The sequence below is a fragment of the Myzus persicae genome, unplaced genomic scaffold, assembly GCF_001856785.1.
Source record: "Myzus persicae strain clone G006 unplaced genomic scaffold, MPER_G0061.0, whole genome shotgun sequence".
Classification (NCBI taxonomy): Eukaryota; Metazoa; Arthropoda; class Insecta; order Hemiptera; family Aphididae; genus Myzus; species Myzus persicae.
Window position 1 is genome coordinate 441,539 of NW_019104011.1, and position 25,477 is coordinate 467,015.

Here is a 25,477-nt window from a genome sequence, read left to right on the forward strand (position 1 = left end):
GGTGTGCGTGTACCGGGATCCCCGACGGTGCGTGCGCAAATCGATCGCCGTACGAATACGTTAGTTTGTGTGCGTGTGTGTGTGTGTGTGTGTGTGCGTTTGAGCGTGGACGGGTGCTCGGGGAAGGGATTTGGGAGCGCGCAAACGCCGCCCGGCGGCACAGCGACAGCGTCATCACCGGCAGCACCGGCAGTCGGCGGATCGGCGCGTTCCGTGTGTCTGGCCTAGTACACATCGTTGGCTGTGTAATTGTTGTCGTCGTACTTGGGTACGTACGTGTGTTTGTTCGCATACCACGGTACAGGCGCCGCTCGCGCGTAACGTACTGAAGCACGCCAATACAGCCGCGCTGCGCCGTACACGTCACGCTACACGACAGTGGTATACACCCGATCCTGCCCGAGCCCCGCTGACTCCGACATCGCCGTTTCCATATTAATATTATAATAACAATATTACCATTATATTGTTACGAGTACGGCCGAAGACCACGCCGCCGGGGCGTCGCCGACGACGAACGCCGTGCGCCAGACGCCGCCGTCATGACGCCCGTCATCAATTCGACGACGTTGGTACGTATGAGCAATAGCACGATGTAACGTTACGACGGTAACGGCTCCGAGTTTTTCCGGTGCGTGATGGGTGGTTGGGTAACGCCTGGTTGGTAATAATTTAGTAATAAGTATTGACCATTGTATAGTATATTCATTACGACAGGTATATTGAAAAATACCACGGCATAAAATGCCTCTATCGGATTCCGGATGGGTGGGCGGATGGAATGTCACACATTCCTCCTAAACGTTCAAGTTTCCAACCCCACTGATCGTCGTTATTATCATTACTTCCGGAAAATGTATCATAACTGTTACCGTGTTTACACACTCAAATTATATTTGCGGTTTGCGAAGGCGAGAGGAATTCGCACGGTTGTATTTTGTCTTACCACCCAAGTCGGTTTACGGCAATATTATTATTATCACGTTATTCCAAACTAGAGGTCACCGACCAACCGTCACCCCCTCCGCCGCCGACCCCGCCACCGCCATCGGATCTCGTGACAACCTATATAGGGGATGAAAATCGTGACCTATATATTATACTACATAATAAAAACACTATTTATTTACTATTCATTACATAATATTATTATTGTACAACGACGTTTTGATGGCTTGCATAATTGTATATACCCTACCCTTCGCGGTCCGCTTTAGTAGTTATATGTGTTCGGCCTGGCAAACAGAAATGTGTCCGATCATCGTCTGGTCAGACGGTTCCTCGCCTTGACGAGATAATAATTTGTTATTTTTCCGTTTGACCTACGAAGGCGGTCTTCTCCGACGAATCGAACTACCTACGGGTTTTCCGATTTTCGTCGGTCAGCTGGGAGGGGCACACTATCCAAAATAAGGGTTTTCGCGCGCGACCCCATCGCCGACGTCACTTCGTCTATCCTCGACGAATGGTTATACCGCTCCATCGATCCCAACGACGATATTATTATTATTACGTAATGAATGGCCTACGAGACATTGCAGCGACCGTTCAAACCTCATAATTTATTGTCTAATGTCCTGATTCCGTTAAAACTGTCAACAGTTACTCGTCACTTTAAGATTCATATGTTTTTTTTCTCGTTATACGGTACTACCAAGCAGTCTCCGACGGAGAATAAGGGCAGTCTCCCTACATATCTAGTGGCTTTTTAAGAATGTACTTATTTATTTATAGTTAATATTTCCGTGACTGAAATGTTGATGATTCTAAATTAATCCTAACGAAATTTTATAATATGAATAATATTGTACATACTAACTTTGGTAATTACTAATAATAAGTTTAATGGTTACATTTTAATAAATTATTTTAAGATCGTAGAATACTCGTAACTTGCCTCTAAATTAAAATATCAAAAAAGAATACAGGAGTCCCAAAATAATATTCTTACCTTCCAATTTCAGTATTACAGGTCAATTCATTTGACTATTAAAAATTATGGAATAAAATGGATAATTTACTATGTTAAATGCGAAGAAAACACATGCAGGGCAACGTCCTCTTAAAACACACTGGTAAAAACGAAAATATTTATTTTATAATGACCAATTTTCAAAACTTTAATATGCAAAGGCTGAGATGATTACCTTTAGTTTTCACACCATATCTGCAAATGGGTCTAGGGTCGCCACCGACCCTGTATCGGGTGTTCAACGAGCATTGTACGTGATTCCGGTGGCCACGTCAGTCCATATTGTTGCACCAGCTGAAAAGCTCGATAAAGTTAAATTATGATGATTTGGCCGGGAGCGTCGACTTATGACACCCCCCCCCCCCCCGGTGTGTACTTATAATAACCAGCTGACACGGCGGTCCGATGACTTGTATACACGATACGTTAAACTATCGTTTCGACGACACACGCCACATTGAAAAACAGTAATAATAATAATAATATAACCAATAATCCATAATTTTTGTGGCTTCTAATAAAAATAACAAAAATAAATAAATAATATGAGTCAGTACTGTATCAACTGTAGACTGCATATGTAATATATAATATGGTATGTAATACCGTAATGTATATATACATAATCGACATAGTTGAAAATAATTTCCTTAGGTTTCTTTCACGAAATGCCGTGTATAAAGAATTTCACATTCAGGGTACACAGAGATGGAAGGATCAACTAAACTAAAAGTATTATTTAACAAAAATAAATTAAAATTCTATTCAAATAATTATTGAACAACGCAATCGAGTGACCGAAATTATTTGAACGCATTACCTTTAAACTCTACATAGTATATAATATGTGAGATCACGATAATATTTACTTATAATAGACATTGTCTGTTGAAGAGATTTCTAAGTAATTTCCAGTGTCAATTAGTAACTATGGGTATCTACATTTATCTTTATGTCACAATTTTTTTTACTTTTATTTAAACGTTACGTTAAGTAAACCTTAAAATATATTTGAATACACATTGTGTAGTATGTTTAATATGTTTCCTCAAATACTAAGCTGTACTTAGATTTTCGTTTGTATTCAAAGCGTCAAAAACTCGCAGTGTTTATTTAAGGGCTTAGACAAATTGATTTACAATTTACATGAAACACTAATAAATGCCACTATTCAGTAGATTGAAAAGGTTTACGTGTAGTCAATGTAAATCAAGTATAACAACATCAAGTGAAGGCTTAATACTTGTACAAAATAGGTCAGATTTAATGGATGATAATAAAAGTTTAAAATGTTATTTGCTTGATTCAGCTGTATTTAAAAGAAAAACCACAACAAATTAAAATCAATACTTCAATAATATTATATTATTTTATAACCTTTTTTAAAATTTGATTTCTGCAATGAATCAAAAATCTTTTATTTTCAAAATTAGGTGGGTACTATAGGTATGAATTTTCGCTATCGAATTATATTAACTATTATCTATTAGCTAAAAAGTATAAACTAAAAATTACCAATTAATAGTCAACGCTTAAAAATCAAAATGTTACAAATTTTTTACTGCTACCCAAGTAGTTTAAGGTCAAATATAATGCCTTATATATTATATTATATACACAATAACAAGTAACTTAATGTGGTCGCTAAACGAAAATACATGTTCCAACTCAATTGGCTTTTGCAAATAGGATTATCCACTCGTCGAATGAATAGAATTCAACCCCAAGTGTACCGCCCCGACCGAGTGATCCATTGAACGTACTTTTTTTCTCGGTTGATTTTATTTATATTTAATTTGTACACATATACATAGATTCATACATCCAAATATTCCAAACATATTATTATAATTGTCATATAATTTAAGTTGTGTACAATGTACAATGTACATACTACCATTACTATACATATATTTATATATATATATAAATAATATATATTATATATGTTATGAACTTATAGGTATGAGTGGCTTAAGTTTAAAGTATAGTTATTATACTATATTTTAGCAAAATGATATTTTTTAATATCACTTGATTTTTAGACTTTCAAATGACAATTCAATTATTTTTAATCATTACGAATCAGATTTTTTTTTATCGGTTGATTATTGACAAATATTTAAATTTATATTATTATAAACATAAAATGTTGTAGAGAATGGATTATTGATTCAACATGTTTATTATTTATTGATACCAGCCTTCATAAAATTATTCATCTTCAAAATATTAAATTATATAAGTATTACCTTATTTTAGTATTTTGCAAAATGCATTCTATATAGGTAAGTTGATTTTTGTAAGTTTATATTATATCACAACCATTGATTGAAGAACATAAAAATAATAACAATGCTCAGATCAAATGAATTTTTCCCATTAAATGTAACACTAGATCCTGTTCCTGTATAATTGTATAATATACCATAAAGCAACGCCCACAACTACTAAAACTGCTTTTCTGAGAAAACCCAAAATGAAACCACCACACTCCTGAGATAAATTATCGTTATAGTATTTCAGATGATTAGTTTAACAACGTAAACATTTCGACCACTAAATCACATGTTTATGCGAGTAACTAAAGCCAATTATTATGAAACCCACCATTTAGATATAATTCAACTACTATTATAAATGTGCTTATCGTGTTCTATATATAATGTACAAACTATAATCAACGTTTAAAAAAATTAACGATTTATAAGTACGCAATGTCATGAAACTTTCGAATATTTCAAATACATTGTACACTGATGTACTAATCATATAAAAACATTTAAATTGCCTTTTATTTTTGTAGACGAATCATGTACACCCATTATATAGATGTATATATTGTACATAAAAAAAAGCTTTAAATGCTTTTAAAAAAGCTTATTTGCTAATTGTTTTCGATACCATTACACCCCGTACTGTAACGATGACGACATAAATAGCTATAAAACCACGTCCATGTAATTAATTTCGTCATTTGACATGAATGGGTGTACCTACCTATATTTATCAGATTGAACGCTGCCAAAATACGTATAAGCAAATAAATTATATTCACCAGCTTTGTATGCAAATATGAATAATGAATAAAACACTCTTGGTGTTGCTAATATGACCCGAAACTTTTATCTAAGCGCCGAAAACTTTCGTTTTCCATATATCCATTGTTAGTCGTACTTAATAAATATAACGTCAGGCGGGTATGTGTAATGAAATTTCTATCTTGCGATTTTATCGGCGGTGCGTGTGTTAGGTGTATAAGTGCCTAAATATGTATATTATATAATATTATATAGGTATTTGTGCATAAAATGTTATTCGATTGTTAAATCGTGAAAGAGACGGTGGATATGGGTATATATAATATATAATTGTGGGGAAACTACAAAGTGTATACAAACGACGCCCAACGGCGCGGCGGCGGCGGCATTGTAATAATATAATTTATAATTCTGAGGGAAATACATTATCGTATAATAATATTATTATATGCAACATAAATGCGTTCGCGATACCATCCGATCCGGTATCGTTGAATGACGGCAATACGATTAGAACAGGTGTTATTTTTAACCTTTTTTTTTTTTTCTTTTAAACGTCGTCGCTCAGTGACTTGTGATTTACATGATACGTCGACCTATATTATAATATGCAAATATTGTGGCCACGACGAAGAATTCGCCGTCGTCGATTTGCCGAAGTTATTAAAAAACGGCCGTTGTACAAATCCGTTCAAGGGACGAGGCGGTATATCTGTATAAATTAAAATTGTGATCATAATTATTTCATTAACAATAAGAGTAATTTTAAACATTGAAAATTATTATGGGGGGAGGGAGCGAATGCCTGTTCGTGGCCGTGGGTGGATCCTTATGACGAACCAGCTTTAAATAAGTACAAATTAGATATAACTGGACTCCATTGGGCATTGAGCACCAGAGTTAATACCTCAACCCCTACCCTCTTCCCCTAGACCATAAATATTGTATGACTACAATCGTGATAATAGCTGCTGATAGACCGGATATGTCTGACTGTGGCCTGAATTTGAGTAGACCCGTTACGGATCTTGAAATATATAATTTCTCGTAACGTCTACAACAAAACATTTACAATATTTAATTGTACTGCGCAACGTTCTATTTTCATTTTCATTTGCTTAACTTTTGATGAAAGCGAAATGTAAATGTACTAATATTGGCGTAATAAGCAACACTATAAATAATAAATTATAATAGTCAAGGTTTTCCATTTTGTTTCTTTATATAATTATATACCTACCACAGTACAGCCGCATCCCACTAGCTTTGCTACATTACACAAGTGCAATTTATCCACTTTATTTTCTTTAACGGACTATACAAACCTCCGTTTGCGCCAAACATTGTAAGTTTCGAATACGCTGTACAATATTTAAGTAAAAATGCGTGCAATTGGGATGTTGGTTATAATCGTTGGAAAAATTATTTTCTACTTATTGCAATCGAAACGTGAAAAGGGAAAAGAGGTCGCAATTGATGGCAATCAGACAATCCCCGTATAGACGATGACAATCTGCAGGATATTATGGTATAATATATTGTATTTTAAGACAATTTATCACCCGGTCGTGGAAAACGGTGTTTTGGATCGGTAGTATAGTAGTATTAAACTTCGGAAGGCGCGGAAATTATTTCGGAAACGAGTAATATTAATTCCGCGGGAGTGGCTAAATAGTATAATGTAATGGGTAAATCGGCAACGAGTCGGTTGCAAGACAATAAGCGCAGATGATTATTGTTATTATTGTCCATCCGTGGCGAGGAACTATTATTAAACAATGCGGTATAGTGAAACAATATTTGAATATTATACGAAATATAGATTATATAGTATGATGCTTAAGCGTTAAGGGGACGCCACACCCCGTGGGTGTCCATTAGGGAGGTAAAAACGGGACATTTATTTCCCTTCCCCTGCTGGGAACTAATACGACAATAATATTTAATAAATATCCATATTATATCATCCAATTACTTAAAGAGCACACAAAAATTGTTAATTCTTAATCACTATTACAAATAGGTAACTAATAAGTATAAAATTACACGATTGTTACTGTTTTGTCAATAGTGGCGTTCTACAATACGTTAGGTTTAAAGCTAGTTTTAAGTGTGAAAATGGAAAATAAAATGAAAAAGAAACAATCGGAAAATACTCATTACTCCCTCATTAAAATTAAAGTAAAAAGCAAAGTCTCCGGGAGAAAACTACAGACTTGGGTGTGGTGTCCTCTTAACGACGGCGATCTACAAAATATTATCACTCCGGTAACCATATAATCTGTATACGCGCAACCCTTCACAACGGGGTGTTAAATTTCCACGGGAGGGGAGGTGCGGCCAAGGGTTGGCCTCGTTGGTCTCCGATTTTGTCCGGCGGCCGTCATATCTTTAAGACCGAGCAGTATGCACGTATCTCGAACTAATCGCGAAACGGCAGCATCAGCTATATCATTATGTATTGAACGCGGTCCATACAATATACAGCCGGAAAATGGATGGGCATGACGAGTAGACGTGGCGTTGACTGCATATTTTAACATAATATTATATTGATATTGATATTCGTGGTTTATTTCAATGCGCATAAAAGAGATTAAGTGACTCGCAGTTTGCTTGTAAGTGGGTACACTGCAGCATTGTTCCCGTAACGGTATCAATAATTAAATACTATTTTTATCACAATTTCATATAAATATAATTTAACAATAAAAGAACTCACGATCCACAAATTTTACATTGAAAATTGCAAAGCTCTAGTGTAATTAAATAAAAAGTCCCCGATACAGTAAGACGTATATTTTCAGTGTGTCTGCATTGCATTAATATCTTGTTCAAAGTTTTACTTATACCAAGCACTTAGAATGTATAAGACGTAATATGTAACTGTGTTTATGATCGTCCCGCTCTTAAGAACGAGATATGCAAATTAAAAAAAACCACACCACCGAGATAGATGATACTTTTTTAAACGTAATGTACCTCACAATATACAGCACAAACTATGTTTTAACGACCGAAAATCTTAATTGAATTTTTCTCATGTCTGAAATTTAAACGAAAAATACATTGAGCACAGTCATCTGTTAGTGATGTATCATTCTAATTGTTCACATAATATTATTCTTTGTGTGAGTATAATACTATATTGTAAAACGTTTAAGCGATAAATCTTAAAACACAACCGTACAAATATTAGACTAATGTTTATGTAAATGCTCGCCCGTCGAATACCGCTAGAGAAATTGTATTGATACAATATTAAATGCCACTTAATAACAGAGAATTTTTTTTTTTTAACGCAGTACCGTTCTAATAGTATTTTTTCGTTCAGTCCATGGTTCACGTTAAGCGTTGTTCAATAAACTAGATTTTTTCCTACATCGAGTCTATTCATTTTAACAACGTAATACCTAACGACACCGGATATATTTTATTTCATTTTCGATGCCTTAGTTTTAACCCTTTTCCATACATTACAAAAGATAATATAATATTAGGGTTCGTTTGTCAATAAATTATTCAGCATTCGGACAATCCCAGTGGGTATATATCATGCATGCAATTTGTTGACATGCCACTGTCGTCTGTCATGTTTATTTATGTCTATGGTCTATGTAAAGTGGCTCACAAATAAAATCGCACTCTTTGATAATTTATACATTTAAATATTATAGTACCTTATTATGGTTTATAATATTTTAAGCCAAATACTTATCAGCAATTTAGGATAGTTAAATTTATTAATTAATATTAATTCCGTAATGCATTGCATAATGATAATTCCCAGTGAACGCATATATATATATATATATACGTTTTTTGTATAAAGATCATTATGCTCCACCCCGAAAGCACATTTAAATATACATTTTATGTAAATATTTATATTTTGTTTCGACCAATGTAAATATTATTTAAATCACGAATCGTGTATGAAATGTAATCTAAAAGGATTTTAGTATTATCATTTACGTTATTTTATTACTTATTTGTATTTATTTAAATTTTTCAACACTGTCGCGTTTCGAGTTTAATATTTTTGCAGTATCTCAAAGTAAATATTTATTATACCTGTAATTTTATATTTTATTAGTTACCTACAAGTTATGTATTGTTATGTTTATTTTGTAGTCCCTTAACTGTTTTTAAATAGCCTATTATTAAACGAATGTTAATTATAACGTTACATTAATTTATCACTAAAAGTGACGGATTTGAAATAATGATTGTAATAAACTCTATGAATAATAATTTTAAATTTATAATATTTATGGAGTTCAATTGAGAAATCTTATTATAAATTAACTTGATTAAATCAAATTTTCCAAACATTGAAAATGTGGTCGTAAACGGTTCTTTTTCTAAGTGAAACTATTTCTTAAGTCTTTAATAGTCTAATGGGTACCTAAACTTACAATATTACAATATGTACTACATTATATATGGTATATTATATTAGTTAGGCGATAAATTATTAATTATACTTCTATAGGTACTGTTATCCTCTATGCGGTATGTATTAATTAATAACTTATGTACTTTAAAATAATTATTGTGTTATAGCAAATTAATATAGGTACATCTTTGAAAATGTAATATTGTAAATTATACTACTGTGGCTATACTGTGAATTTAATATTGAAAATAAATGTATTAATTTAAGTCATATAAACATAAAAAAATAATCTTATTTAAACAGTAATTTTCAAATTTTCGAATTTTAGGGAAATTAAAAATTAATAAAACTATCCTCACATTTTAAATTGCAAAATCATCTTAAAATAACTAAACTTTTCAAACATCGAGTTCAAAAATATATTACACAAGACACAAGTATAACAGCTAATATAATAGTAATATAACGATTGAAGGGCTTCCGATTGAAATCAAGATAAGACTTCAGGTGCTATTGATTTTTATTAGGAGAGGTGAAAAAAGGCAAGAGGTATTAGATTTCACCCTACCCGTTGGTCCAGGTGGAATTCATATTTTATATACACAATTAGGTGACTGAAACTACTTGACCTCAATACTCGGGGGATCCACCGATACATATTTTTCGAGTGCTTCGTTTGTACATCTAATGACATTATTTGTAAGTGCATTACTAACACAAAATATGATTTTTTATAAATTTGCTATATTCATATGTCAAAAGTCCAAAATTATTATGGTTCGTTTCGTTCGTTTTTGACACCTATTCGTGGTGATTGGGTAGTCCTATCCCATATAGGTCAACGCGAACTTGAAATATTTCTTTAAAAAAAAAAACCTTTCTTCTATAACTTGGACACTGTTTCGATGTTATTTTTAACTGCAATGCAAAGACGAAGGGAATTCGTTGAATGTCAGCAGGTACATGTGTATAACGTACGAAATGTGGCCGATTTGTAGGTCGTCGGGACTTTCTGATGTCCCACGGATCGATAAAGCGATGCTACACACATACACTGACACACACTACACACACACACACTCACAAACACATATGTAAGCGCTTTTGTACGCTATATAGCCCAAATAAATAACCTTTAACACACGCACATTTATGTTGAACAAATGTCTGTGAATGATTCCACTCCATGAGTGCAATAAATAATATTATAATTAACATATCTTCATTATACTTACTAACTTTCGTCTTACACAAATTTACAACAGTAAAACATATAATGGCTTCTGTTGGAATAAAATAATTAATAAAACACAGTTGTGTGTGAGGTCGAATATAAAAATGTGTAGGAATTCGATTGATATGAAACATCGCACCTTCAAAATATATATAATAATTAATTAATTAATTAATAAAATAGTACACGAAATATCCCTTTTTTTTTGTTTTATGAGAGGTCAGACCACAGATGTACAGAGTATATATATATTCTATATATCTGTGGGCCAGACTGTGATTCGGCGAGATTGAGAAACTATGGTACCTATACCGTTGTTTTTAATCTCGTAAATCAATAGGTACACATATTATAAGCATGGACATCAATTAACGTGAACGTGGCTAGTACTTGTCTCGTAACATAATATTTATAAATATTATATAAATATCTGTGCAATGATGGTTTCAGGCAACCGTGCCGCTAGCGTGACATGGACAAGCGTGCGGAACACGTGAGGAAATTGCCTCCGTTGGCCTCGTCCGAAGATCTCAGTGAGGATTTATTAGACAGCCCGGAAGCTGACGCCAAAAACAAATGTTTGGAAGACATCGAGGAAGTGCCGAACACGCCGGCCAAGGCGTCAAGACAACAGACGATATGTTTGGCGATGCCAAACACTCCGAGGATAGACATCTCTCGAGCCAGCAGTTCTTCGCATCACGACGACAGTAGTCCCGAGAGAGATTTGTTTGTCGGTGAGTTTAAGTACCTAAAATATTGTAATATTGTAAATAATAGGTACGCCTTGAGATTATAATATTACAGTCTCTATAACCTGCCATACTAAATCTTTTTTTTTTCGTCAATATTTGTGTTAAGTCATATTGGTTTAACTTAGTGTTTAAGTTATTAACATATATATTCCTAGGTAAGGAAGGGGAGGGGGTTAAAAGGGATACAAATTTAAAAAAATTGAATAATTGTATTATTACATTTTAATAACATATTTTTATGATTTATTGTGTGGAAGTTAAACATAATTTTTAAGCTAGTGTGATTTGTAATTTTGAGTTTTTAACTTATGGTTGGTCCATGCGCATCCCAATATCCGTATCGAGTTATTTTTAGTGAGAATTTGTTGTCTTGCGTACCTCGATGGTGCCCTATACGGTACATTTATGTACATAATTTGCTTCGATTACAATTAAAATACCTACGCCTACTTGCAGCTCTTTTTTCCTTTGTCCGATTTCCGCCGTGTATATACCAACCTTTTTTCGTTGGTTTACGGCCAAAACTGAAATCTCGTTTGGCCGTCAAAATCAAAAGTGAATTTCAAGCAAGGTTTATAATAAAACGTTTTAATACGTAATAGCTAAAAATAATGGATACTAAAGGTATACCAGCTGCGATGAGAAGGGTGTGAATCTTAGACATTTAACAGACCCGTTTATCAGCCGGCTAAATGTTTATATGATATAATCTTGGCAAACATTATATCCAATTAAACGGAATACTCCACAAGAGTTTGACAGATATAATTACCAGATATTACTTTTTTAGCTTTACAAAAACCTTGTCAGTGTGCATGGGTAAACATTGCGTGTTTAACAAACGCAGTAAAACGTGTTAAATATAATTAAAAATCAACCGAAGCGTGTGATAGGGATGTACAACATTTGGTTATAATTTGATTTTTGTTTATCACATAATTTTTTTTTTACTGTTTTTTTAAATTATTTTTATTGTTATTTGTTTGTATTAGATGCTGACGGAAAATCAGTTGAATCTGTTAAATCTGGTCTAGGATATACGGAAGAGATTATACCTGACCTCCATAGCAGTACTGAAGAATTAAACTTTCACGACTTAACGGAATCGGAAATCAGAAGGCGGCGGTCAAAACTGCAGCCTCAATACGCGGTATTATTTTAGCATAAATAACAACATAATCCCTTACTGTGATTGCAATTTCAAACAAGTTTTATTATTAAATTAATAATAGTATTACTATTAAATCGAACTACCTTTGAACTATATTAAATATCTTTCATCTTCGTCTGCATATATACCTACATTTTAAAATTCAAACTCATTTTACTCTATATTTGACCTACTTTTTATTAGATCATTAAAAATATGGGTTAAATAAAATATCACTGGTGGGTAAAAAATATTTCTTCTCAAAATCATTAAAATGTGTTTGCCAGTTTAACAATAGTACCTATAATTAGTAATTATACACTTCAAACCAGTTAATTGATAAATCATTCAACTATAGGTACTACTAACGAATGGTAAATTTTAAAATTAAATAATTATAAGTAAAAAAATAAAATTGGAAAAATATTAATAGTTGTAGAGCTGAAAAGAATTACAATATTTTATTCCATGTAGGTAGTTAATAATGTAAGTAATAAATTCAAAATATATATTCATTACTTAATTATACCTAAATTTTCAATAATGAACATACAAATTAATTCATGTAATTATTTTGTAGATCTAACTCTGTACAACAGAAAAGCAATACAAAAAATAGCTTTAATATTCAATTTAGATATTAGATCAAACATGTTATTTTAAAATGTTTAATAAATACCTGTTATTTCATTTACAGGTTTCTGACGCTACTATGGATACGGATTTTGCTGCTGATCGAAGAGATACAGCTAGCGAATCCGGTTTTTTGTGCATTAGTGGTCGTAGTAGCCGAGTTTCTTCAGTAGGATCAGTACATTCTACTGCCTCCATAGCTTCTGCAGCATCACGATTGTCTGCTGCATCGAATTATTCCAGAGCTTCCAGAGGTTCATCACCACATAGAGTTCTTTTGGAGACATCATTTTGTGGTCCAAAATCACCCGAACACTTTGCCAATCGCCAACTGATCCCTTTCAACGACGACGACGACGATTTAAGTGAACCAACTGTCAGGCCAAAATTAGCAGACATTGAAACTCAGACAGAACGAAGACCAAAAAAAGTACACGTAGAATCTGTCAAAAAGGAAATAAAAAACGATCAAGTTAAAGCAAAAGTAAAGAAAACTAAGTCAAAAGAAATAAAAGAGGTTAAAGAAATAAAAGTGGTCAAAGAAATAACAGTTACAAAAGATCTGACCATGGAAAACGAATCAAAAGAAAAAAAAACAAAAACAAAACCTACTTCAAAAGTAAAAGTCGTTCTTGATAACCCAAAACAACAAAAATTTGTACCACTAGACAGTCTTGATGACGACGATATAGAAATAATTCAGGGTAATGCACCAAAACAAGTTCCAACAGCTATACCAAGGGAAAAGTCATCTCGCCCAAAGATATCTACAGGAGAAAATCAAATTTACATTCCATTAAACCCTGATCCGAACGAACAAGGATCTGCAAATCCTACTAGTCCTAAACGATTAAAGCCGTTTACAAATCGGACATTAGTAGATTTTATCAATAGAGATCCGGCCACTATCGAATCTTCTAAAAGAATAAGGAGACCTATAAGATCAAGCTCACCAGGAATCAGAGAAGAATTTAAAAAGTTCATATCAAGTACAGATGAAGAGGCTGACGGAGCTCCGATACAACCTGTCAAGTTAAGAAAACAAATGAGTATTGAAATGACTAAAAGAAAGTCTATAGATCAAGATTGTTCTTCCAGATCCATGTCACCGTCAATATTTGAAGAGTTTCAAAAGTTTATTTCTGAACCAGAAGATGGAGATATAAATGTTACAAAACTTGAAACAAAAAATCGTTGTTCAGCCATTTCCATTACGAGCCGTGAAGTACAATCTGTAGTTGGGGCTGGACTAACAGATAGCCCAAAACTTGGAAGATCCTTATCTCCATCAATACACGAAGAATTTCATAAATTTATGGCACAACCAGACGACGAAGAAAAAGGTATCATACATAAAACATTACCTCACACAGCATACAAAAACCCTATCGAAGGTAGTCCTTCATTGTCGACTTCAAGTAACATTCGTTCCATCTCACCCAGTATTTACGAAGAGTTCCAAAAATTCATTGTAGAACCAGAAGGTAATGATAATTTACTACCAGCACCACCACCGAGAAAACACGATAATGATTTACATCCAGATGAAGTTTCCTGTAGTAGATCTGTAAGTCCAGGAATTCTAGATGAATTCCAAAAGTTCATAAGTGAACCAGACGATGATTCATCGGGTAGAAGAATATGTGATCCTGCACCACCCGCAAAAAGTCAACAAATGATTAAAGTTCAAGTACATTGTACACCTGGAAGTCCACCGCCGGAACAAATAGTCATTAAAAATTCAGGAAGACCTAAATCTGACGATCTAGTGAAAATCATACCACTTAAAAGCGAAGACGACGATTCAGGTCAGCTACAATCTGTCTCTTCATCGCAAGCTCAGATCCTCAGGAGGCGTTCCGAGTCTTCCAAGGAAGCCAGGCCGAAAACCGGTAACCAATAAAATGCCCCAAAATCGGTTTTTTTCGGCGCCTTACTTTTTTTTTAGCTATTAAACAAATCATAATAACCCAGTGCTTTCTTAACTGCTGTTTTTAGTGCGCAAACCAGATTAATATATTTTTTGATACGCTGATCGTGATAACTAATTGTTATATTTACACTTGTTAATATAGCATCTAAATAATAATTATCCCATACTTACATGGAAAATTAAAATATTAACACAACTAACATGGTATTTCAATAAAATAATCTTTTTTTTCAAAATCACTAAATTTCATGTTGTATGGGAAAGTTTTAAGAAGTAAATGATTACATTAAATATATATTACTTCAATTTTATTAATCAACTATTGATGCATAAAAAAATAATTTAATTTCTAAAATTTGGCACATAACTAAATCAGTATTTTCATAAAAATAAGAGAATTTATTTTTTGTTTCTTATTCAACTCAATTCTATCATATTTTCTAAAGAATAAAATTTTAATAAATCTAAATGTGATAAACATGAAGTATGAGCATAACAGAATACTTAAAATTCAGAGTAGTAATATTTTTTTTTCAAATAAGTATGCAATGTATATATTTTCTTAAACTTAAACGATTAAAAATATTAATTTGATAAAAATGAATATTGGATAAAAAATTACACTAAGTAGCTCTTAAGACTTAGATCCTCAAAACCTAATTATATAATTTAGATTAGGCCATACAGTTAGACTATTGGCGCGTAGAACTCATGATCTAGTTGAAATGTAAAAATATTAAACTAAGCAATATAAATGATGATACATAATTTATAACTATAACGGTTATTTGATAAGTCTTAGGAGAGATTTTAGTAATTCCATAGTGGTATTTTCAAACACTTGTATAATATATGATGGTGTATATCGGATATAAGTCCTCCTGGGGTGTTGAAATGCGAAAGAATCAACAGAGGAAGGACACTCTCGTTGAAGACGCACAGAGACCTACTCGTTCGCCATCCCAATTAGTTTTCCGTGTGTTATTTTCTATCTACTAACATTTAACTAGATTTCTCAGTCCGGAATGGCATTATAAAATGTATGTACTTTAGGTACAATGGATAAATCTAAGGACCGTAGAGGATCAAGTCGTTCGCTGTTGGGATCACTTCTACACCGAGCTAGCAGTTTTAGAAGTATTAACAAGAAATCTCCAAAACGATCTAGTGCCTCGGAGTTTGTTGATATTGATCCAAAATTCACTAACGTAGAGTTCAAATTTAATCAAGATGTAAGTGCCGAGCGAATGATTGAAAAAATTTTGAATGATAAAACGTTACAGTGGTAATATGATTTTCAGATAGAAAAGGATACGGTTATAATTCCATTACACTCCCCTAATGATAGTTTTGACGAACTCGTTGTTAGCGATTCAGATTCAAATATCACAAGGGCAGTTGTTCACGTTTCATATGAACCTAAGCAAGTAGAAACAGAAACCGTATCGAATAAACAATTATTCGACGATTTGGTAACACACCAAAACAAAGTGCTAATAGAATCAATGGATACAGTTAATGTTGTTGATGATACTGTTAAAAGTGTTCAAATCATCAAAGATGACATTTGGAACGGTAACGAAATCGATGATTGCAAAATTACAAATAATTTAGTGAAACTCGAAGAGTCGTCATTATCACCTGGGTTCAGTAGGTAAATACTTTTTATTCAAAATACTGTATTATATAAAGCACTTAAAGCTAAAGTTTCATCGCCTTGCAATAATTCCATAAGATAATATCCATATTATGTATTTTAAATACGTTTAATTGTTTTAAACAGATCACAAGATCCGGTGCACTCGGCCAACAGCAACGATACATCACCAGACTCGGAAGTGATGTCGTCGCTTTCAGTTGCGGCCACCGAAGAAGAGAAGAAAAAATTATTCAGCCACCCAAATTCGGTGGAAGAAGAATTGCCACACGTCCCAACAACACTTCCGCTAGAAAGGTATGTACAAGTCGTTTATTATGTAATAAAGTATTATTAATTAGTACACATACTAAGTAAACACAGAGTAAATGAGGGGTCCTAGTGGGCATACTGCATCATACTTACGATTGGGGGATTTAAACCAAAATTAATGGAAATGAAAGGGTAGAAAAGGGATTACGAGAATGTGTGTAAGAGTTGGTGTGCAGCGGAAATTGATTACTGATCGAAGAGGTGAACAGTAAACATTATTGGTTAAAAGATTTGAAAGAAAATGTAGATTAGCCTAATTTTTACGGTTGGCAAGTATATCAAGAGTATTATGTTGTGCTCAAAGGCGAGGACAAGAGGGGAAGTAAGCTTTTCAGTAGGGAGTGATGTGTGGCACGAGTAGCATGTGCCAAACAGTTTTGTGGAACAGCACGGGAATAATTCGCTCACCAGCTAGTATTTACTTTGCTGATATATTAGACAACAATTATCGATACGTTGTGTATGTTAATCTGATTTGGTCGGTAACTTTTCCGACTACTATAACCTCTAGACTTTAATTTGTAGTTCGGTCCTAATAAATATCCAGAATACAACGGAAACTGTAAGTTTTCTGTATATACACATGTAAGTGGTGGTAGTGGTTTTACATGGTAATTCTTATTTGTCATACATATCAATACAGTGTACTCTCGATTAACCGCGGAATAAGGTAGCAGGACATCTGCGGATAAACGAATTCCGCGGATAATCCTCAAAATTAAAAAAATAAATTGGAAATTGAAATTTCTTTTATTTCCAAACATAAAATAATATGTACATACACATGTATTAATATTAAACAATCGTATAGTATTTATAGTATTTTTTTTTTTAGTATTTTAAGTCGTCACAAATTATCACCCAATGAAACCGATAATGATTTCTAATGTTAATATATGAATGTATATATTTTTTTTTATACATAAAGGCATGTAAATGATTCCGGGGTAGACGGCGGATAATCGAGAGTACACTGTACTATAATAATTGTAATTAATATCATTGATTTACAATCGATACCTTTACTATATTTTTTCGTAAATCTGATGTCGCTTCCAGATCGGTGGCCGTGCCAATTATACCCGTGAAGCACCGGATCGCCGAGACGAAGACTTGTTCGTTGGATAGGCCGACTCCTCGGTGCAGCACACCCAGTGCCACCGACTTGCCTTCGGGACTAGGCACTTACGCCATCGCAGCCGCGTTCGAAGACTCGCCAGTCATCGCCAGCAAAATACAAATCATACTACCGAAGTAAGTGCAATTGAGGTTGCATAATTATTTAGTATCAGGGCTCGGAAAACCATTAACTTATTGAGATTTTTCTTGAGGAGCCTGCACATTATTCAGAATCTACGAATCCACACAAATTTGTACCTAAATACGTAACACTCAAACCCAAAAATGTACACTTCATAATTTTGCACATTTTTTCCAAATTTAAGAGATTTTTAATATAATTTAAAATTATACCCATATTTTGTTAATAAATCAACAAAAATAAACTTCAACTATAAATACTAACAAAAATCTGGTTTAAAAATAAAGAGCATTCGCACACCACGACCGTCTATATTCTTAATCATACTACAGAGTTAATAATTATTTTGATTATAAATATATTTAATACGATTACTCTAAGCTCATAAAAGTAAAAATTTGTTTTTCATAATGATATAAATAATCATGCGTATTTTCTATAGTATTATAATTTGTATTAATAATTATGCACTTTCTTAACTTTTTGACATGCACTATCTATAAAAAAAATATATATATATTATATATTATATAAATCACAATAGTACGATAAGTATTTTTAGAGCATATTATTATGTATGAGCTTATTGAGCTCATTTCATTGACCAGTGCAGATAGTACACTATAATACAATACATGCCTACATTATTCAATCCGAGCCCTGTTTGTTATATTATACCGAGTACGATTCATTTGACAATTCACGCAAAACCGATCCAGCTGCAGTCGTGCATATTATAATATTATGCTTAAATACGATAATATACAATATATTATTAAGTATACATCTACTGCAGTATTATATTATATTATAGTACATATAATATGGAGACGGATGAATTTGTTTTCCAGAAAATCGTTAGTTTTGAAGAAACAAGCTTCCTCGTTGACAAAATAGCGTATCGTAAACCAAAATTTTCTAACAAAAAAAGGTACGAAAAGGTTCGATAACCGAATAAAATATATTATGGCATTGACGCACGTGTGCATGTACCTGTTTTGCCTATATGCAAGTACATAATATGTATATACCAATGTGCATAACCAATAATACATTAATAATAACAAAATAATAATGTATTAATATCCAACAATAATATACCTAAGCATTGTCTGTACGAGTCCCATAAATATATATATATAATATTATAATTATGTAGACTAACATCATTTTGGAGTTAAAAAGCTTTATGTGTACGTTTTCTTGGAATGAGTTCAATTTTAATTACGTGTTTGATATAATAATAATATGATTTAATTTAGTTTATTTTAACACGATAGTTATTTCATTCATTATAGTACGAATAAAATCATATTATTTTTTAAAATAATATGTCTTTTTTAATTTCCTTGTTAACTTTTCAAAACCTTTATGCACACAATTCTTAACCTAATATTATAATACTCCTAAAAGTGTAAAACAACTAATCATGTAATTTTTCCACATCAAAATGTTTACATTCCCATAAATTTAAAAAAAAATAAAAATATTCAAGCGTACACGCCTTCCGAGCACGTTTTAATCAATGGCGCTATTACCTTTATACTATTTTACATGACGTGATCCTTTAACTATATGGAATTTCTCATAATACTAACGCTGTAGATATTTATTTAGGTACTTAATTTTAGGCACTTTAGTTGTACTTATGAAATTATAATAATTGCTTATTAAACCCTAAACGTTTTCGAGTACCTAAGTACGTACCTATATTCTTATGTAGTCTTTAATTTTATTTATCGTAATATTCGTAGGTATAATCGTATCTCCTACAAGTAGTGATGAACCCGTAAGACTATTTTTATTTTTACCAAAGCATGAAATAATTCTCGTTAAGGCGTTAAATATATTTTAAACTAGAATATTATTTAAATAAAATGATATTGTAAATATAAATGGATCAAACTATGCTTTCAAACGACTTAACAAACATATCATTGCGATAAATAAATAATTTTTAGATTTATAAACAAGTAGATCAAAGAAACTCTATAACACTTACTTACAACCTACCTATCGCAGTATATAATTTATATACGTCCAAATTAATAGAATATTAACCGGCCGTGTTGCTCATAACTTTGAAACGAAAATTTAATGAAGCTATAATTTTTGTCGAAAGTAGGCATTTCGGTGGAAATAAAACAATAGGACTGCATAGCTAAAATAAAACTTGGTTAGAAGTCGTTTTCATTGCCATCACGGAACCCGATAATAATTTATGGTCCGCGTTAAACTTTTGGATCGTAGACATGGATTGAGGACGAGTGGTGAGGATTTTTTGTGCTATTTATAAGTGTACACTTTGGGATAGTAATAACAAATAACAATCGATCACAATAAATCCGATAAAGCCTTTTCATATGCCCAGTCGGCGATATTAAACGACGGCAAACGAGCAAACATGAAAACCACACTTTGGGATTTACGGCTTTATACATGTATACATATTTCGTTGCACTACGCACTAGAGGCAGATGGTACGTTTTAAAATACAAAATATTTTTTTTTATCGATATGTTTTAAGTACAGAGTGTATGGCAGTACCGCACAACATGGTCACGACTCAGCTCAGAGCATGTTTATTATAATATATTTTTGAAACTAGTGCAACGGTAGTCTGGCTGACGCTCTATAAATATACATATTATAATATTATATATATCACAGACGAAATCCGTGAGAAAAGAGTTTTAATAATATTAATAAATATCATATTTTATCCTACGGAAACCTTCATAAATCTTACGCTAAATTAATTCACATTAACGAATATTATCCAAATGCGCCTACCTACATTTTGTCGATAAAATAGTGTCGTACTGTAGGTGCATACAAATATGTCATAATATGTGTTTATAGTCGAAATTCAAACCACATAAACATTGTATAATTTTATATGGACATAAAGTAATATCATTAATATGGCGATTAAATACGATCTCGTTTCACCGCCGTGTCATTCTTTCGACACCCAACTCGTAACATTATAATTATAATTATATTAATCATTAAAATATAAACGAATAGGTACTATACTTCCTCTGTTGAAAATTTAAAATCAAAGAGTTGATATTAAACGCAAAATTGGTACTTTATAGTAATAGTGTTTAGATCAAAAAAATCAATTACTACATGCCTACAAACCACTGCCACGGAATATATAATAGCCTATGTTACTATAATACTGCTAACAACACGCCAAATCACCAACCATCATATACTAAAGCACGAACCACTTACGTGATTCGACCACTTCCTGCTATTACCCGGCACGACCGAAACCAGTTAAGTCCCTTGTGGGCATGCAGCAGTGACCAAAATAATTTCCCTGCACAGTGCACATGAGCCAAATCTAAATAGACACAATAATAGCCCGTCCATATGACAGTGGTGCGCACTTGTGAAATGGCTGTATGATGCGATTTAGACCTGATACGCGATTAATGATTGCCAACCAAGTATTAATAATTATCAGCCCCGGGATTAAAAAGACCACACACGCACTACGGCCGCAACCGCATTTCCTCCATAAACGATATGCCGTATTCCACTGTTCATTTTCCTCCAAAACAAAATGACAAAAACAAATGCAGACAGTTTTCTTTAATAATTATCAAAATAGGAAATGTTAATTTATTTGTTCAAGTGCCGGCACATTGTTGATTCGTAGCCCTATCATTTCTGGCTTAAAAGCGACTTCACACCTCGACGTAAAAACGTAAATCGTGATTTCCGACAAAAAATTATTTTGAAATTTAAAGTAATTTTTTATACCTATGATGAATACACGGCGTTGGCGGATCATCATCCCGACTGCGGTATAAATACGGCGAACGTGGTTGATATTAGATTATACGGTATATTTGTTATAGAGGATAATCGTGATATTTTCCGCCGCCCGTCAGTCAGTACTAGAAAAACCCCTTCTTCGTTGGATCTTTCTCCGCGTCTGTCAATTCTCGATCAATCTCCTTTTTAACGTTGTCACCTACCAGTGGTTACAATAAGTAGAGATGAAATCCCTGCCTAACGAGTCATGCATGTGTATATGCTTGCAAACGTCATAATTTCCGGTCTACCGACACACATCGCCCGTTTCCCGAAGACTACGAGCCGAGGACGCCCGACGGGACGTCAAGGCAAGACTATGTGTACAACCCATACATCATCTCCTATAATATTTACAAGTCCTTTATACGAGATAGAGACTGATTAAAACCCCGGCCCCGGTTCACAGGTAGATATAGGGTCATGTTATGTTCAAAAGTTGAGATCGACCCAACCCTGGAAATTTCCAGGTAAATCATGGTTAGTGAATGATACCATGACTACTGTAACGTCTGTAACGACCAATCAGAATACGATTAAAGTCAAACGACAAAACAGACGACGAAGCTGTCAGCCTGACTTTACGACGGATACGATTCTATGCACCAGTGCAGAACTAAAAATTATATGTCCATATTTTAATGATTAGAAAATAATACATGCAATATAATAATAGGGTTAGATAATAATCGTAAACCCAAGAATGTATATGTACAAAAAGTTCCAGCTGGGACCTCCCCTCTTCCCACTAAATAAACGTATATCTGTGTGCATTTAAAAATAGAAACTTTTTCAATAGATATAATATAAATATAATGACATTATCAAATGATTATGCCTGATAACTGCGCAATGCGTAACAAACGATTTTGACACCATGTGGTTACAAGAATTTCTTTTTTTGTTTTCCGGAAGATTCAACAAGCCCGCAACCACCGTCCAGACACCGACTACCGATCCTCCGAGGCGCCGCCGAGCCCGCAGCGTCAACGTGCCTGTGGGCTGCTCCCGAGGCCGCTGGGTGGACTTCGACGACGACGACGACGACAACCTCAAGCGCGGAGGAGAGGCGTCGTTCAAGCCCAGGTCGCCCAAGAAGATCACCGTCCTACCCATGTCCATGAGACCCCGACGGCGATCGTCGTCCACCCACGCGGACCACAGCCGTTGTGGGTGCGACTGTCACCTCCACGGGGGACACGAAACGTGGCCCGCGGTCACCAGGAACAGAAGCGACACGACTTAAACGAAACCCAAACCAAAAGAGTCGTCGTATTTATAGAAGTATAATGAACGACGGACCCAGTCGTCGTTTTCCGTCTCAGAATTCGCTTAGGTGGTAATGATATTATATATTATTCTAATTCACTGTTACGAAATACTGTTTATATACTGTTATCATATTCATTGCGATTTTACTCACGTCGAAACGATATTTTATATTAGGTATGTTATTTATATTCATTATGTACCCGTCTAATTATTAAAATAATTATGTTATACTATGTATGAAATAAAAAATTTAAGAAATATTAAAAATATACTGTATACTAGCTGCAGCGCCGTGCGGCGTGCGAGTTATACAGAATATTGTAGACAAAGACGCGTAAACTGCAGCGTAGGTGTTCGGCCATAGGCGACAAAAATCGTGCTCAGAATACAAAATTCTGTATAAAAAAAAATATATAATAATAAATTGAAAAATAACAGTTAAATTTTACGCACTGCCATTCTTTAAAAAAAATATAAAAAATAAATGAGCTGACGACGGTTGTTGTACACCTACGTACGATGATTCTGTAATAATCTCCACTATACGTTTAATAAATCGTCCTTTGGCCACTTTTTCACTTTACATTTTTAAAATAATATACATATTATAATGTAACGATATTCTTACGGTAAAGGTTTAAAAATATTCTATTTATTCATTTTCATAGATGTTTTATTGTTATTATAATACTATTAATTTATTATTATTATTATTATTATTATTATACATGCGACAATGTATTCTGCGTGGATAGATGTGTTAAAAGTTCCTTTAAGGCCGACCCTGGCGATAATCATAATATTATACTTTTTTGCCACAAATCGATACGAACTTCGCGTAATACGGAAAATTATTATGCCACACAATATTATTGAGCAATTTGTATGCGTCTAAACTCGATATTCCCAACATATTACAAATCTATAATATTATAATAAGACAATATTATAATTATTTAATAAGTTCATATTATGGAACAATACTATAATAAATCGTACGTTTTTATTCTGGTTAATTGCGTGTGAAAAGCTGACCAAAGATTCCATGGATGTATTATAGTAAGTACTTGATGCGGGGCCAATTTTGGTCAAGGAACTTTTTCAAGCAAATACATTTTTTTTTTTAGAATCTTTCGACATGTTTAGCAAAAATTACACATCTAAGTGTTAAATATATTTATTATTATTATATAATTTATTGTTAAGTTTTAAATTCTAGATGTTTTAGACCAAATAAATAGAATTAAAAACGTTGAATAGGTTATATATTAAATCATTGTTGTCCCTCAGACAATGCAAATATTATGTTTTTCAAGTTTTTAGACCATAACTTTTCCACTTGGATGACTTTGTTCACTTAATAATTTAGTTGTTAAGATTGAACTACAAAATGAGCAATTTTTTATTGATGCAGAGTAATCACAATACTATACGTATTGATTAATAATGCAATTTAGCTAAATAAAATGCTAAAATAACTAATTTGGCTCATTCTTAAATTGTATTTTATATTGTTTTATTTAATTTTTTTCGAAACAAATGATTATTGCATGAAATTAAGTCTATTTAACGTACGTGATTAAATGTACGACTGATTTGTTTCTAATTTTTAACCCTATTGTACATGAAAAAAACATGTTATTTTATACTGTTGTTATTTGTGTATTATGTATGAAAGAGATTACTATTAAAGCGAAAACAATTTATATTAGTCTATTGATTATTTTTCATTTTTACTACAACCTATAGGTACCTGAATTTGTCTTTGGTATCTGATAAATTATCAGTGGGACAATGGATTGTTATAACGAAAGGGCAAAAAATAGTTAGTAAAACATTTGTAAAAGTAAATTGATTTGATTTATTGTTCATAACACCGATTAACCAATGAAAAAAGATAAAATACCAAAGAATAAAGATTGGTAAAATTATAGTCTTGTAGACCTATTAGAATGTTCGTCTTATATCAAAATGTAATTTAAGAAATAAACAATTTGGCAATACCTACGTTGCATTAAATTATTTGG

At 33.0% G+C, this 25,477-nt stretch overlaps 1 protein-coding gene across 2 annotated transcripts; it reads left to right on the forward strand.

The window, feature by feature from the left end:
• The first annotated feature begins 17 nt into the window (after positions 1-17).
• Positions 18-25,164, forward strand: LOC111037562. Of its 2 annotated transcripts, XM_022320211.1 has the most exons (10): positions 19-572; positions 11,097-11,383; positions 12,394-12,551; positions 13,249-15,076; positions 16,171-16,349; positions 16,419-16,771; positions 16,901-17,071; positions 18,146-18,340; positions 19,199-19,278; positions 23,094-23,203. In XM_022320211.1, the coding sequence occupies exons 2-9, from the start codon at positions 11,119-11,121 to the stop codon at positions 19,242-19,244; spliced, it is 3,195 nt and encodes a 1,064-aa protein (XP_022175903.1). In that variant the 5' UTR covers positions 19-572; positions 11,097-11,118; the 3' UTR covers positions 19,245-19,278; positions 23,094-23,203. The 2 variants fall into 2 exon arrangements, with proteins under 2 accessions (XP_022175902.1, XP_022175903.1); XM_022320210.1 differs by lacking the exon at positions 19,199-19,278 and having other exon boundaries at positions 18-572; positions 23,094-25,164.
• Positions 25,165-25,477: the final 313 nt, after the last annotated feature.